The sequence below is a fragment of the Camarhynchus parvulus genome, chromosome 2, assembly GCF_901933205.1.
Source record: "Camarhynchus parvulus chromosome 2, STF_HiC, whole genome shotgun sequence".
NCBI classification, from domain to species: domain Eukaryota; kingdom Metazoa; phylum Chordata; class Aves; order Passeriformes; family Thraupidae; genus Camarhynchus; species Camarhynchus parvulus.
This window is the reverse complement of record NC_044572.1, coordinates 27,475,899-27,492,397: the sequence shown is the minus strand read 5'-3', so window position 1 is coordinate 27,492,397 and position 16,499 is coordinate 27,475,899. Positions and strand designations below refer to the sequence as shown.

Here is a 16,499-nt window from a genome sequence, read left to right as displayed (position 1 = left end):
GACCAACACTAAACAGTGCAGCTGTGTGGAAAATGAATGAGGACTATGTCATTTTCTACAAGGAAAAAGTACATGCACTGTATTTTCACTGACTTCTTTCAAGAAACAAGTTGGTACCAACCATAAACTAAGCCTCTTAAGGATGACTAGACTTCACAAATGACATTTTATGTCTTCAGAGCGTATAATGGAGGTCATCTAAGCTCTGGATTTAAATAATTCTATTATTATTCTTGCTATCTAGTACCTGCACATTAAATAAAATTTTTTAAATTTTGATTTTATTTGAGAAAACATCCTTTTTTTTCTTTAGGTGAAAGACTTTAGGCAAAGGTCTCTCTCAAAATCCAGCTATACTTGTGGTCCAAGAATAGCATAGAGTTAATTTGATTATTTTACTTCACAGGTAAAGCCTCCAACAAGCTGTATGAACTCTGAGGAGAGCACTGCGTGGAAAATAAATAGCTTGTTGTAGCACATCAGGACATTGTGCTTTTACCCATAACTCCAAAATCCCTCTTACTCATACTGAGTATGTCTTAAAGTTCCCTGTTGGTCAAATAGACAGCAAGGAGAAGACACTCCACATGCAATATTAAATCTGGATTTAATTCCAGATAACACAAAGGATTAATATTCAGCATGAATACTGCTATGTTTCCCCAGGCTTCCTGCCCATGAGTGTGATCATTCAAAGCTAAAATTGCAAAGTAGAAAATTGCACACATGGGTCCTTATAATTCAAAGGTTGATTTGACCTTCTGACCTAACCAGATCTTTTCTATGAGGTAGTTCTGTTAAGGATGTGAGCATCTAGGCTGTAGGTCTGCCCATGGGTCGTCAGATTTCCCAGCAGTTTAGGCCTGAGCTTTTCTAGGATGTGATGCTAATGAGTGGTGTGGTACAGGTTTTACCCCTTCCTTCACTGTAAGGTTACATTTATGAGAAGCAGATATGGTCTTTGCAAACTGTTCCTTATAGTCTCTAGTCTTATAGCAATTTACTGAGATTAAAAAAAATCTGAGCAAACTGGTGATATTCTCTCCACTGGGAAAGGCAAAATATGCTTGTATTCAGCTCCTACTTTAAATTATTTTCTTTGTCTTAACGATTCTTTGGGAGTTGGGCCAATGTTCATGCATGCCTGTACGTTGTTTTGCAAGGATGCTGCCCAGCCTTGTGGCTTGTTATAATGTGATTTACAATCGCTATTTTCAAACACAAATTTGCTTACTGACTCTTTTCCTAAAGATTCCTCTAGTTTTAGTTTGCCCTTCAGTCAAAAATGTCAACCTTTGCAAGCCTGCTTCTGTGTATTTGTGTATGTGTGTAGTTTTGGTTTTCAAGTGCTAAACGAACATGTAGTTTTGGTGTTCTGCAATTAATTTGTTATTGTTCCAAGTCTTTCTGCAGAGGAGTTTGTTTGGTGAAATGGGCTTGTATGTCAGCAGTTCTCATCTTGTGGCTGGTGGTAAAGGTTGGAAACCATTTTTCTAATTGTATTCAATGAAGTAATGTTTCATGAGATCAGCAAGAATTCAAGAGAAAATCCTATGGTTCGTGATGCTGTGGCTGATTGTGGGAGATGCCTGATGGTGTGCAGGACTTTGCAGCTAGGAAATGGTTAAATTATTCTACTCTGAGGGAGCTCACTGTGGACTTTTTTTTTTTTTCAATCTTCTAGGTAGTTCTTGCTCTTCTTTCTTATTATTTAGATGAAGCCTGTTACAGCATTTTGGATTTCCTTAGAATGTTGATTGTCCTTTGATCTGAAACCTTCAGAAGCAGCTACCTTTTTCTGCTGAACTGCTGAACCTCCTCTTATGATATTCAGTATATGTTTCTTCAAGGCAGATAGCCTAGTTTTGGATTGCATCTTCTTCAGTCCTCTAAAGTTTTTTATTCATTCATTCAGTCAGTCTTGTTTGTTCAAAACATAATTGGATTCTGTCGGGGTTTTGCTTTGGAGAATGAAAGCAGAACTGCAAAAGGAATAATGAAGGTCCTTCCCAGTAGGTGGGAAAATGGAGCACATTCTGACTCCACAGCTCTTCCTGATCTTGAAGGGCATGTGGTATCTCATCACCGTGACACTATTTAGTATGAGAGAGTCAAGAGGAGGAGGAATGCCATTTTTCCCTAGGTTTTGTGTCTGGTGTCTAACAATATAGATGTCTGTTGAGGATCTCTTAATAATTCTGGCTGTGCTGAGCTCTCTGACACTCTCTGTGTCTGCTTTCCACAGCAGTGACAAGAGTAGGTCAGTCGTGCCAGGACTGGAGCAACTGGGCAGATCTGTAGGTACTTCTACAAAGTCTAGAGTGACAGGAGCCAAGACCCTGTGGACATACATGATCCACTACTACACCAAACAGTCAACTAGGATTTAAAAAATCATAGTTTTTGATTTTAAAAAATGAAAAATTTCATTTAAGTCCTTTTCAGTCAAAGCCCTGTCTTTTGTTCCTTCTGAGTGCCAAGAGCTTATGTTGGCACCAATCTCCTGAACTGTAGCCATGTTATTAATTTAATAATGGAAATCTCTGTATGTAATCAAATGGAAAATCAGCTAAAGAAAAAACAAATATATCAGAATTCTGGGAGAATGAGTATAGTGAATGAAAGTAAGGAAAAGTAACTGAAAATTTCATTAATGAAAATCAAAGCTGAACGTGGATAATGGGAAAACCAAAGTTGAATGTTGATAATGGTGAAGGAGTAGAGGCAAAATAATGCAGACAAAAGTTTTTAAAGAGACTATTTAGTTTTCATTAACCTTGCCAGTTGGGCTCCATTACTTTACATCTTTACATTATAGTCAAAACCAATAAATAGCAGTTCTTGTTACGTATCAGTACTGAGTGAATTAATTAAATTTATTGTAAAGGACATGTTCTTCACTGTTCAATTTTAGATTAAATTACAAACTTCACAGTGTTGCTCCATTACATTTGAGCATGAAAAGCAATGTAACAGGAAAAGCACAAAATCGAACTTCACAATGGTATCTCCTCAATACCTTGTGTTTGTGACTCCTGTTTCCATTAACTAATAGACTGTTGAGATACAGTAATGTGCAGATATTTTAGGAGTGTCCTCAGCATGAACATTGAACAGTCCTCAAATCCAGACCAGTTTTCATCTCAAAGTTGCACATAGAGTCGAATGGATGTGTAGTTGCAGGATATAACTGTGTTCAAATAAAACAAGACCAAGTGAAAGAGGACTCATGGACCTAACAATGAGACAGTCAAGGAAAGCTCTTATAGAGGTGTTGAAGCTCAAAAATGCCACAGAGAAAGCAAATACAGTTATGCAAGGCCTGAAATCAGAAAATGAAGTTAACTGAGCACTTTTAATGCAAAAATAACTATCTACAGTTATGGGTCAGTAAAAAAGGTGTGTAATGCATTGTTTCTAAGATGGTGTAAGTTCCAAAATCTTATCTAGTTTTAGGATGCATTTGTCTTAGTTCATGGAGGTGAACACTATAAACTTTTCCGTGCAAGATTCAGCTTGCGTTCCAAAAGTTGGTAAGCCATAGTTTGCTGGAAAACCAGAGCGTATCTTGGGATAGTGTGACTGAGTACCTGCTGTCTTTCCATTTTTGCCCTCCATTTGCTACTGCCAAGGCAGCTTTCCGACTGCATGGATTATGAGTTAGTTAATAGTTAGAACCTCCCAGCCATTCTGATGCTGCTCTTCATCTTTTCTCATTAATTTTTCTTTCTAATTACTAGTCCAGTCCGATATGGACGAATACCAGCAAAAGCAGAAAATCTCTTAGTTGTACAAGTTATGAATGGAGTATGCTCATGCAGCAAAGAGTCCTACTGCCTAGTTTAAAACCTATTTGTATTTTGTATTCATATTGCATGAATTTAGAGATCAGTCATGCTGTCATGCATTACCATGCATTTGGCTTCATGAATGCAGTATGCACAGCTTTATTTATTGCAAAAATCTATCAGAAAAACCCATTTCTTGTCTAGTTGAATTTGTAGAGGAGAAAATTCCAATGGTCTCTTCCATGGCTTTTCTACACAACCTAAAAGACAACTTTTGAGGCTGGGATTATAAACACTCATACAGATCATTGGCATATAAAATCAAGTTTTCCTGATTTTTTAAAGCTGTAAAAGTATTTTTCATTCTCTAATAGATTTTTAGGATACTTCAGAGATATTTTTTTTTCTCCTGACTTAATCTAATCTTTTCACACCTTTTAAAGCTTATTTTTGACTGAAGAGAGTTCCTTCAACTGCACAACTTGCTCATTTGTACACAGGTACTGTGGTGTAATTTGCTCCAGGCTTATGTGTCAACCTTTGTTCTCCCCATGTCTTTAGCCTTAATTATCCCATAAATTACTTCAAAATCCCTAGGCGTAACCTTCCTATTTTTAATTCTTAAGTGATATTTAGTTTTTATTTATTGCTGTAGAAGCACAAACAAGGCTATGGAACGTGAGTAGACACAAATTCTTGACCACATGTCCGCAGAAGAGGTTGAGCAGTAATTATGTTCTGTAGGTTGTCCTTTGAACCTTTTTCTTTACTTCTTTGGTCTAATCTATGTCTTTGACGTCAGGAATAGGTTTATTGTTGACTTAATAGCAACAGGGACCATTCATCCCCTGTGATGTATTGTTTTGTTTGGGACTGCTTTCTCTTTCCATCGTGTCATTAAAGTCCTTTTATACTTTGAGTTTCATTTCCCCACTATATCTAACTGTTGTGTGAAATAGTACTTTCTCAAACCACAGCCTTAGTTTAATTTATATAATTCCTTCTTCCCTGCCAAAAATCTTGGGGCATTGTCCTTTGAATATATTCACTGGATTGAGAGCAAGATGCTGCAGCCTTTGTATGTTACCCCTATGCTGCTGCTTCTTGTATCCAGTTGGCTCTGTTGACTTTTAACAGCATTTTTATGTAATTCATGCTTTTCTTTGAGCTTTCCAAGCAATTATCTGGGCACAGCTATATGGGTTGATAGTGGGGACTTATTTGTGTCCTCCCTGTGCTTCTTGAATGGTTAAATTTGCATATATTGTCTACTAAGACATTAATCAAGGGCATGAAGATGTTTGGTGCAAAACTTCTAGTGAGTTGGGCGGTATCAAGAAATGAATGTTAATTGTCTATTTTTATTTTCTGTTGTGTTACTTGCCCATTTGCCTTTTATCCTGTGAGAAGATTCACCCCAAGTCTGCATGGCTAAACGAGACACATAAATCCATCAAAAATTGCAGAGAGCTTTACTTAAAAGTAAGCTTTGCTTTCAGTTATTTGTGGAGATCAAATCTGTGGCACTAGGTACCAGACTCAGAAGAAACTATTTTGTTTAGCAAACACATTGCCAGCTTTTGATTTAGAATCAGTCTACTTCTGGTAAAATAAAGTTTTAACTATGTGATTTTTCCCTTCCTTACTTGGGTAGAGTACAACACATATTCTTCTGCTGCCTGTAATATGAAGGAAAACTCTTGATAGTGGCCATTTCCAGTTAGCTCTCACCATTTCTCTAGCTTGCTCAAAGAAAACCAAGTGTTAAAAGAATAAACAGCAGCTAATTTGCTTGGGCAACTCCCCTTTTTCTAATTGTAGTTAGCCCTGCCCTCTCACAAAATAATATGACAGTATGCATAACAGAAAAGAGTTGTGTAGTGGTGACTTACAGTATCAGTTTCTTGTTGGTGTTTATGGAGTACTGCAAGTAGCACATGGTTTTAATAAGCAAATAAAGAAAAAAATATAGCTCATCTTACCTCTTGCTTGTCTCCCTAGTAATATTTATGTTCTGGTTACAAGAATTTAAGAACATCCTTGTTTTATATTTAATTTTCAATTATTTTATTTCACAAGTAAGTATTTTAAGTGAGGCATCCTTTAACTCTATTGTTTTATTTTTGTTAAAGATAATAAATAAACAATGAAGTTAATAACATGGTATAATTCTGTTTGGGTCTTCTTCATGCCTGCATATGGAAATAATTAGTAACAAACATTAGCATTTCTCATGTAACACTTTTAACACTTCTCCCAAATAAGTTTTGAAACAGGTGCAAAGCCCAGGGACTGTTACACATCATTAGTTACCCTCTTCCCTCTTCACCAAAGCTACTTTGTGGTGGCAATTCTGGGCATGTTCCCTGGCAATGTGCGTCTATAATTAACTTCAGCCCCAGTCACAGTGAGTGTGAAGAGGTTGGTTTACTCTGCCCTCAGATGTGTCACATTGGATGGAACTTGGAAGGGGAGGATACTTCATCTGTTCTACAAAACAATTTGCAAATACTGCCCATGTTAGAAACCATAAGGAATGTGTCTTTTCTCCAGTCACTAAGATGTGTCTTTCAGGGATCAATGGGTCTATATGTTTTGTCAAAGGTACAGAAACTGATTTATTGATTTTGACAGTACTGTAGTCCTATCCCAGATGGGGCTACATGTAGGTGAAAAAGCCCATTATTAAAAAACAATTTTCTCAAAAACTCTGAATGTCTTTCTCCACAAACAGGATGTAGTTTTTTGTCCTAAAGCAGAATAAAAGATGACTATCATGTGTTAGGGTGCATTAGAAATCTCCTCCTGAGTAATCCCCTATGGTCTGTCAAGACCAGCACTGTCTCACCTTATTGTCTCCAGTGGTAGAGGGAGATGCAATTTAAAGACCAAAAATATGACACCTGACTGTCTTTTGTAGTCCATTCATTTTGTATTTCACCAATATCCAAAGTAAATGTATTAGGGATGATGGCTCACAGATTTGTCAATCTCTGTTTGGTCATGCTGACACTGTCTCCATAACCAGGATCTTCTGCTAGCAAGATGTAGAATTGGTCTGTTTCTTGTGCATATTATGCTTTCATTTATGGTGTTTTTAAATCTCTCTGTTTCATCAAGTATTCCTAGTTCTATTACAAAATTTTGTAAATAGAGGTTCAAAATCATGTTGAATGTATGGGTAGGACCCAATTTTGTATAGCAGTGAAATACTTGTAAACATTAATTTCTCTGTATTATTTTGTGTTCTTTTAAAGGGAAAAATCAAGCCTTTGTAGTATAGTTTATAGGCCTGGTATTGAACAGAGTGCTGCTTGCAGCACCAGTAAATATTTTTCCTGTCTATTTAACTGCTTCAGAAGCCAGATTTTTATTCTAACCCAGACATGATAAAAAAAGAAATCTATGTTGTAATTGTAATTAAGGAGATAGTTATGTTTTATTTAACGGTAGTTTACCTTCTCTATTTCTCATTTTTCTATTGTGAATCAAGCTTTAAAATAGAAATGTTAGTTTTTACTTAGAATATAAAATTTAAAATTTTATGTTCGAAGTAAAATAGAAAGAGTAAAAGTCTTTAAAAAGAGTAATTTAGAGGGAGAAAATCTTGCTGACAGCCTATGTAATACACGAATAGGGCAATCAGATAGAAAATGGAAATTAAATGATGGCCTTCATAAGGAACAGGAAAAAAGTACTATGGGTAGCAGGGCAGACTTCACTTTAGGTTAGAGATCATTCCCTGTTTGGACCATGAGGCATCACTATGGCAACTTACCAATGATAAACAAAGTTATTAGTGGCCAAGGATTCAATATGTTTGCCATTGTGTTTTTAAACCATTTGTAGTCTGGAAATTAGGACAACATGACACTGAGTATTTTTTTCTCAGCAAAAACTGCTTTAGTCATCTCGGTTTTGAATTCTCTCTTACTTGGAACAAAGTTCTAAAAGGAAAAAAAAGAGTATACCTAAAAATAAAAGAAGTGAAAAATGTATGTATTTCCTCTGTTATACCTCCATACATGTAGGAAGACTTAGACTTTAATTTTATTCACAGATATGGCAATATTTTGATCACAGATATGGCAATACTGGTAATTTTTACTATATCTTTGTCTGGTTTAAGTAGCTTTCGTCAAAAGCCCTTTGGCTGACTATTTGGGATCAAATAAATGTGGAGTAAAACTTAACAGATTTTAAAATATTTACTGACTTTCATGTAACCATTGACAGTGCTTTTGCTGTAGGAGTTCATGACTGTGGATGTGTGTGCTAAAAGCTGTAACGCTCTCTCATTGCAGCTTCTGCAATCAGGAAAAGCTGCCCATCACATTTCAGTCCTGTGTGATCACGAAGGAATGCCAGGTGTCAGAGTGGTCGGAATGGACCCCCTGCTCCAAAACCTGCTTTGACATGACAACCCCTAAAGGGAATCGTACAAGATCACGGACCATTAAGCAGCTCCCCGTTGGCAGTGAGAGTGAATGCCCACAATTAGAAGAAGCAGAGCAGTGTGTTTCTCAAGGAGACGGTGTAGCACCCTGCATTACGTGAGTTCGTTCATTTCAGTTCTCCACTAGTAAAATGAACAGTTTCAATTAAGCGTATGAGGCTGGTAATGGAATATCAACCAAACCACTATTAAAGAAATAATGGGTAGGACTTTACCTTTTTTCTTTATCCCTGTTTATTCAATGTTCTTGAAAGCCCAAAGTCTGCAAATAGTTCCCAGACTAGTGCAGCCAGTTCCTTCTCTAAATATAGTATATTTTCTTTTCATTCATTTCAGTTTTTAAAAGACAATATTTGCACATACGCAGAGTCATGCAAGATGAAAATAAATTAATTGTATTGATTTGTCAGTGATCTTTTCCCTATGTACCATTTCTACCAGAATCATTGTTTTCTGAATTTCTTGTCTGTTTGTGGACCAAGTGTTGAACACTTGATAAACATCTAGTTAGCTAACAGACTATTTTAGTGAGACTTGTATTCAGGACAAGAAAGGCCCTAGATGGGAAGTGAGAGAGGCTAACAGTGACAGCAAATAAACCTTAGGAGAAATGACAGCTAGCACTTTACAATTCAAGAGATTGCTGTAATCCTTATCTAATCAGAATTAATATTAAAGTCCCAACTGTGTTTTTTCTTTATCAAACGAAGAATAGGGTCTGGAGAAACGTCACTTGATATTAAGCATCTTTGACTGTGATATATATTTTTCATTTAAGAGTTGAAATATCATCCTTCTTTATCTCCAGCTGCATTAGGAAGGACTTTGCTGTATTTAACCTTGAAGTAGTTGTTAGGTAGGGAATTCTGTGGCATTTCTTGAGTTCATAATCCCGATTGGGTTTTAACTGTGAGTCAAAGATGTTCTTTGCTGTGTATTCACTGATTAGGAAGCTTCCAGCTTCTCATCATTCATCAGTACCCAGCAGGGATGCTTCAGTACTGCAGAATGATCCTCCTTTTAACTGTGAAAAAGAGAACTTACTGAAAAGTTTTCCTGAAGTCATAATAAAAAATATAATCATAGTTTCGCCTTGATATCCAGAAGAAACTTTTTGTTTCAAAGATAACAATAGGCTTTTGGGTTATTTGGGTGGAGGGAGGGGTAGTTGTGAGGTTTTTCCCTCATTTTCTGGCTCTTATGTTTCTCAGCATTCACATCTCTTTCATATTTTGGATTTTTTTTATACAAATTGTAAAGCTCTAAGCAAATGCTGAGAGTCACAGTCTTGAAAGTTACCTGAACATGGACTATATGTCTCTGTATATCAAGTTTTTCTCCCCTCAAATAAAACATTTATATATGTGGTATGTTTCAGGAATTGAACAGAAAAGATCCTCCTAAAGAGTAACAATTTTAAAAATTAAATAGTACAAAAAGAGTTTACATATGCATAAAATGTGAGATTTAATGCACCTTTATGTGCAAGAACTTGCGGTGCTCAGGCCTTTTATGAAATTAATGAGGTACTGAGGTGTTTCAGCTTGTGTAATTGAATACTGTGTGAGATGGCTTGATGATTCCTAGAGACGCAATTAACCGAGTGTGGTGCAGGTATGGCTGGCGCAGCACTGAGTGGACGGAATGCCGCGTGGATCCTCTCCTCAGCCAGCAGGACAAGAGGCGGGGGAACCAGACAGCGCTGTGCGGAGGCGGCGTTCAGACCAGGGAGGTGTACTGTGTGCAGGCTAACGAGAACCTCCTCTCCTACCTAAATACCCTCAAGGAGAAAGAAGGTAAACTTGATTCAATTGCAATTAAATTAGGGCGAAATCAGAGCGTGTTTTCTTCTGTCTTCTGTCACAAGTGCCTCCTTACCTTGTGAGTTACTGCTATTTTTTAAATTCAGATGAAAATGCTTAACTGCTGTGGCAAAGATTTCATTCTCTATGCTGCAAATATAGATTCCAAATATAAATTCCTACAAATTACTGTTTCTTAGTTTCTACTGAAAAATACTGTTCAGGACACCTTTTCATAAGAAAGAACGTGAAAAGGTGGGTCAGAAGTCCTAGACTTGGTATTTTCATCTACTGTAAATTTCTTGTGTGTCCTTCATCTGGGTGATGAACTTGTGCTGTTTGATGTGCAGATGGAATATGCAAATTCTGGCATGTAAGCTCAATATAGAAAAATGCAAAAATATTATTAGATTTAATTTGCAGAGAACTGATTTTCTTTTTTCCTTTATTTGGTCAAATTTTTTAGTAGCTTTCAGTACTTCAGGCCAATATAATTTCATGGGTTTATTTACCTAACTGAAAGAGAGAAGAGATTTTTCCTTGTCACTGTTAACGCCTGCACAGCTTCTTAAGAAAATAGAGAAAAGCTTAGAACAAAAATCTTTAATTCATTTGGTAGTATACATGTTTTAGAACAACACTTGAGTAGCTTACATTACATCTACTTCTGTATCGTAATGCCGAACTAGAGATTCAGAAATCAGTGAATTAAGCTAAATGCATTTAACTTTTTAATTAAATTTTATCCTCTACCTATTTCATGCAAACACACAGCCATATACTTCAGGAAAAACAACATCAATATGCAAATCCTATGTAATACCACATTTTTGTCCAGGGCTGGCCAAACAGCAGACTAACAAGGTTCCTGCTGTGGTTTAAAGGTACTCTCAAACTTGCCTTAGAGGTAGAGTTTGTGGGGAATGTTAATGCCAACATCCATTTCAGCGTGACTGCTCAGATCAGTAGGGTGTGACTGGTGAGCTCTGCAGCCCCACATCTGTATTTATTAAAGAAGAAGCTTTCAAGCCTCTTTGTCTTATGCAAATCAGCTCTGCCCAAGGGCTTTTAATAAATCGCCTCTGCTGAACAAAGTTTAGACGCCTCTGCTGCAGTGTGAACTACAAAAACCTCCCTGCTAAGGAGAGGTAACAATAAGACCAGTGGCAGCTTACTGTTCAGAATGATGATTAGGATTTTGGTAGGCTGTGAAGTCTCGCCAGATTAGGCGTGTGTGAAATTTACCCTTATCAGACTGTGACAGGAATACATGGAGCCCATCAGGAGGTAATCTCTGCAGGCTCCTGAAAGCTGATTAAAATGTAACTAGTCTTTGGATGCATAAACATGAGAACAGTTTTTCAAGAGCTCAAACTGGGGGGTGAAGTGCTTCTTAGTTTAAAAAGGAGCTCTGGGCTGTTTCCACATTAGGGGACAGATTTTCAGAAGAGGCACTGCTCTGCTCATCCTCCCTCTCTCTCCCGTCATAGAATAGAAAACAATGAGTAATTTGAGGATGGGAAAAAGCCAGGGCACACACCTACCAGATTATGCTATGGGGAAACGCCTTCATCTCAGTGTAGTTTACTGTTGGTTGTAGCAAATGCTGTCTTGGTAAGGCTGATTTAAAGACCTCCCTTCTCATATACTCATGGTGGCGTTTCCCTGTTATTTCAGAAAGTCAGTCACAGAGCAAGTCGAAGGCTAGTGCTGCACCTCTGCTATCAATCACTTTTGAAATAACAGGTAGGTAAATTAAAGCCTCCAACCTGACCTTTTGGTTAAGAGCATGCTAAGGAGGCCATGCCCTTTTGGGGGACCTTGTTTGCTATATGTGTACACTTACTATGTTTATGTGGCTCTGAAATAGTTAAATGGATTTGAGCATTCTCAGGAAATTTCAGATCAGTTTGAAAGTGACAGGCCAAAATTGAAACTAAGGAAGCTCATGAGCCAGCTGGGATGTGGGAACAATTGCCTGCTCCACTCTTCAACCATTTTAGCTAGTGATTGCTTTTCCTCTCACTTCTGAGCATCAGGAATTGTATTTCAGCTTTCATCATAGCTGCTGTTTCCAGTCCCTTCTGTAGATTTAAAACACCAAGTTACGCCTCTGGTAAGAGTTTGAACTTCTAATACTGAGCTGAACCAGAATCCCTCACACTATTCAGGTCAGTAGGAAGAAGAAGGAGCATTGGTTGTAGTAGTTAAGCAGTGACAATCAAGTTCCTGGAGGTCACAGTCATGCTGCCATTTACTTGCCACTGACTTGAATTGTTTCATCTCTGTTCACCTACTTAACTGGTTTAGTCATGAAGTTTCTCTTACTGTATTAGGTGGACTGTTTCATCTTATTCCGAGTACCTTTAAAACCCTCGATGTAGAATAAAGAGGAAGAAAGTTCCTTATGGGCATAAATTTATTCTACATCTGCAGATACACATTTGTTGCCTTATTAAACACAGAACTGCTTACATGCATGGAATTGTGCCATTTCTCAGAGCATAAGGTTCTGAATTATCTAATGTTTTTGATAACAGAATTCAGCATTATAGAAAATGAGAAGAAAATGTTATTTACTTGTTGGTCTTAATGTGTTTTAGGCTTGGGTTTTTCTTGGGATTTTTGAGTGAGAGCACTTGGAGAAATTTCTTTGTGTTGTTTGCTATGAAACCAGTGTGGCAAATCACCAGAAAGAGAAATATGAAATTGTGTCTGCTTATAGTGATACAGTAACATATAAATTCAGTCTCCTTGCTAGCTTGGTCATTACTGGGCACTAGTCTCTTGAGGGTCTTTAGAGAAAGATGGAGAATTTTATGTCTTGGTAAGAGTAGCAAATGTATAAAAGCAGAACTGTTTTTTTTTTCCTTTTCAGTTGTTTTTAAAATGCAGTAATTCAAGGAGGTGTTTTCCAAGGATATAAAATATATTCAGCTAAAATTTCCTAGTAGTGAACATTATTTCAGGAATGGATAATTAAATCTTACTTTATTTTTTAGGTTACTAGCCTCGAACCTGAAATTCCTTGAAAGCTGAATCTAATTTATTAGTTAGACTGAAGGAGAAAGAGAGATTATCAAAATACATTAACTTTTCTTTCTAATTTTGGCCCAAAATTTGGTCAAATTTCACAAAAATCTTGTAGTATTGCACACAGTCTAATTGGCATTCAACATTACTTCCAAGGAATAAAGAACAGTCTTTAATGCTGACACAAGAAAGTATGAAAGGACAGAGATAAGACAAGGTTTTAAACTGTAAATATATGCATCCAGTGTCGTCTTATGTCAGAATGCCTTTGCTAAACAATACACGTCAAAGCCTATGCTCAGTCATACTTTTGTGATGCTGAAAGAAATTAATTTAAATTCATGGGAACGAGATGGTCATAAGATGCCCAGACAAAGCTGTTTTCTTTTACTGTCATCTCAGGAAAAGAATTTTGACTAATCCTGCATGAAATTCATCCTAAGTGCTCAGTGATGAAAACATTTTTTAATAACCTGAAATAAAACTTTTTTGTCCTATGGTTGAATTATTTTGTTGTAAAAACAAAATATAAGAGATAGCATTTGTACATCACTTAGTGTCTAAACACAGCATTTGGAAAGCATTTTTGGCATATTTAAAGATTTATTGTTACCTGTGATATGAAAAGACTGCTACTGCTAAAAGTTTCCCTATGGAAGATCTTTGTTATTTTTCTGAGTAAAATTCCCTGAACTAGTGTGATGATGAGTTTTTTATCATGGTGAAGGCTAGAGGTGAAGCATAGAATTCCTCAGAGCACTTTCTTTATTTCCTGAAGCAAGACTGTCTCAGGGGGATGATTGGCCCTTAATTTCAACTGCCTCACTTGGGCAATTCTCCAGTTAAGGTTAAAAATGTATGGATAGCAGTTACTTACTCTTTTTCTTTTTTTATTAGAAACTATTCAGTGCAAATTCAACAGGCAAACTATGTTTACTTATATCCATTTTCTACACCAAATAGGCATATTCTGTTGAGTATCATGCGTGTTCATGGTGCATGTCAAAATTACTGTCAAAATCAATAATATGTCATAAAAATTAATTTCAACATACCACTATGCAAATGTTGGAATATTAGGCTTTATATTATTTTATTTCAAGAGATTGGTAAACTAGAGACAGTAATCTTAAATTACTGTCTTCATTATGTGGAGCAACACAGTGTAAAACTGTGCCAAAGGAGGCAACGTTGAAAACCAGAATAGGATGAGGATTTTGCATTCCATTTTCCCCTTAAAAAAGTGAGAATTGGATGCTTTTTCCAAAATTGTAAAGATCATCTGCTTAGAAAATCTGAATGGAAAGACATACACGCATGTCTACAAGATTGACTGTACTTTAACAGCCTGGTGTTTACTTTCACATTCTATAAGTGGTTATTGATCTCATCTTTCAGACAGATATTTTGTCATATACTGAATCTATTTATTCTGAGAGTCTTTCCATCAAAATTGTGGGAAAATTAATGATGTAACTTCCCACAGGGGAAAAACCTGAATAGAAGGAGAGTGTTTTAAGTTAAGGAATTTTATGTTTCCTCAATCAACCAAAGTAAAATAATGTGGCAGACTTCTAGCAGATATTCTCTGCTTACTATAATCTATAATATTTTGTCAAGTCCTGTATTATGAAAGAGAATTAAAATCTTACTTTCAATTAAGTAGTACATTTTCAGTTTGAGTTCTTTGCCTTACTCTGGCACCTTATAGAATTTTCCTATTACTTGTACTACCTGTAAAGTCAAAAGAATAAAGTATGGAAGGGGAAGGGTGATTTTAGTTACTGATCTTTAAAGAGCAGAAGACTCTGCCTTCACATGTGTCTCTATAGATTAATAACAGTTTAAAAAATAACTTGTGTAGTTTTTACAACTACATATACATTTGATGTATACATATTTATTGACATATATATAGCAAATGCAAAGCATATATATAGCTCAAACAAAGCTTTTCTTGAGCTCAAGTTGCTGCTGCACAAATCTTACTGCTGAGTGTGCACCTGATGGTCTTTAGAGTAAAATAAAAAAAGTTTTTGCCAAAATCTTAGCTGTGCTTCAGGTTAAAGCTTAAAAATAATCTTTTAAATATTAATTACCAGGCCTTTGAAGTTATAGTATCTTATAGCTTACATATACCAAGTGCAAAGGGGTTTATGCAGCTTTGTGTTCAGTTTCTTAAGAGAAGAAGTAATGACATAACAGGACACAAATTTATGTAGGATGCAAAGTGAAAAATTGTTGTAGTGGTATAATTTACCCCTCAAAGGAAAGGACTGGGTCTGAGGGGGTGCTGCAATATCTACAGTCTCCCCATCTCTATATAATGGGATTTGACTTTGTTCATGCAAAGAGTAAACTGACTTCCATTCAACTTTTTTCAAGGCAGGCATTTTTCCATCATGTCATCAGATTAAAATGATGAGAAGCAGCCTTTCAGACTAAAGGATGGTTCTGTCCACTTAGAGCTGAGGATCATGACCAGTGACATATGAGAAATGTTTTGTTTTGACAGCTTCAAGGCCAGTAGACCGTAAACTGTGTACAGGACCTCTTCCCAGCACCTCCCAGCTGTGCCACGTTCCCTGTCCTACAGAGTGTGAGACCTCAGCATGGTCAGCCTGGGGACCGTGCACCTATGAAAGCTGTGATGACCCTCAGGCCAAGAAGGGTATGTAACAATTCAGCAGAGCCTTTTAATGGTGATATTTACTATTCCTAAGTCACTATGTTATGCAAGCACATGAAATTTTGTACCAAGAAGTGTGTATCTAGTGCCTCTGGGCATCAAAATAAAGTCCTTGAATTAGGACTACATTTGACATCACTGTTACATACCAAAGGTAGCAAAAATGTAGCCTGCTTACTAGGCTCTCAAGATCAGTTTGGGTTTTTGCAGGTCAATTCCAGTTTCAAACCTTCCTCTCAGATTGAAAGGGATACAGTTTGTGTGTTCAGATCACAACTTTGGCACTGTCACAAAAGGAGGATAGAAGCCTCCTTTGAGGTATGCAGTGTACAAGGCAATCAAAGATTTAAAGTTCAGTAATAGCTTAGGAATTCACCATTAGACCGTAAATCATGATCTGGCAAAGAGATGGCACCATTCACTGTTGATATGAGATGCTGTTTTACTTATGACATATGTGCTGGTTTCAATTTCAGCATGTTTTACAACTTATTGCCATGCAGAACAGATTGTAGTAACCTGACATCAAAATAGGAAAGCAAGAATACTGTGACAGGGACCTCATGTTAGAAGTCTGTGAGCTTCTGGCTGTAAATGAGAAAAACTGGCCTAGTCATTGCTGCAAAGAGATTATCTGATAAAATTAGGAATACAGACTTGGTTTCTTGATTGAAAACAGTTGTAAGAAGGGGCAGCCATATATGTCCACTGGAAGGAGCAATTGTGATTAC

The 16,499-nt window shown here is 36.7% G+C and overlaps 1 protein-coding gene across 3 annotated transcripts in view; it reads left to right on the top strand.

The window, feature by feature from the left end:
* THSD7A (thrombospondin type 1 domain containing 7A) overlaps positions 1-16,499 on the top strand; it is a 273,595-nt gene that overhangs the window by 163,861 nt on the left and 93,235 nt on the right. For all 3 annotated transcript variants that reach the window (XM_030971359.1, XM_030971358.1, XM_030971360.1), the window contains 4 exons: positions 8,093-8,341; positions 9,859-10,040; positions 11,724-11,792; positions 15,595-15,750. In XM_030971359.1, coding sequence (XP_030827219.1) covers positions 8,093-8,341; positions 9,859-10,040; positions 11,724-11,792; positions 15,595-15,750 — 656 coding nt within the window. The remainder of the gene's footprint in view (positions 1-8,092; positions 8,342-9,858; positions 10,041-11,723; positions 11,793-15,594; positions 15,751-16,499) is intronic.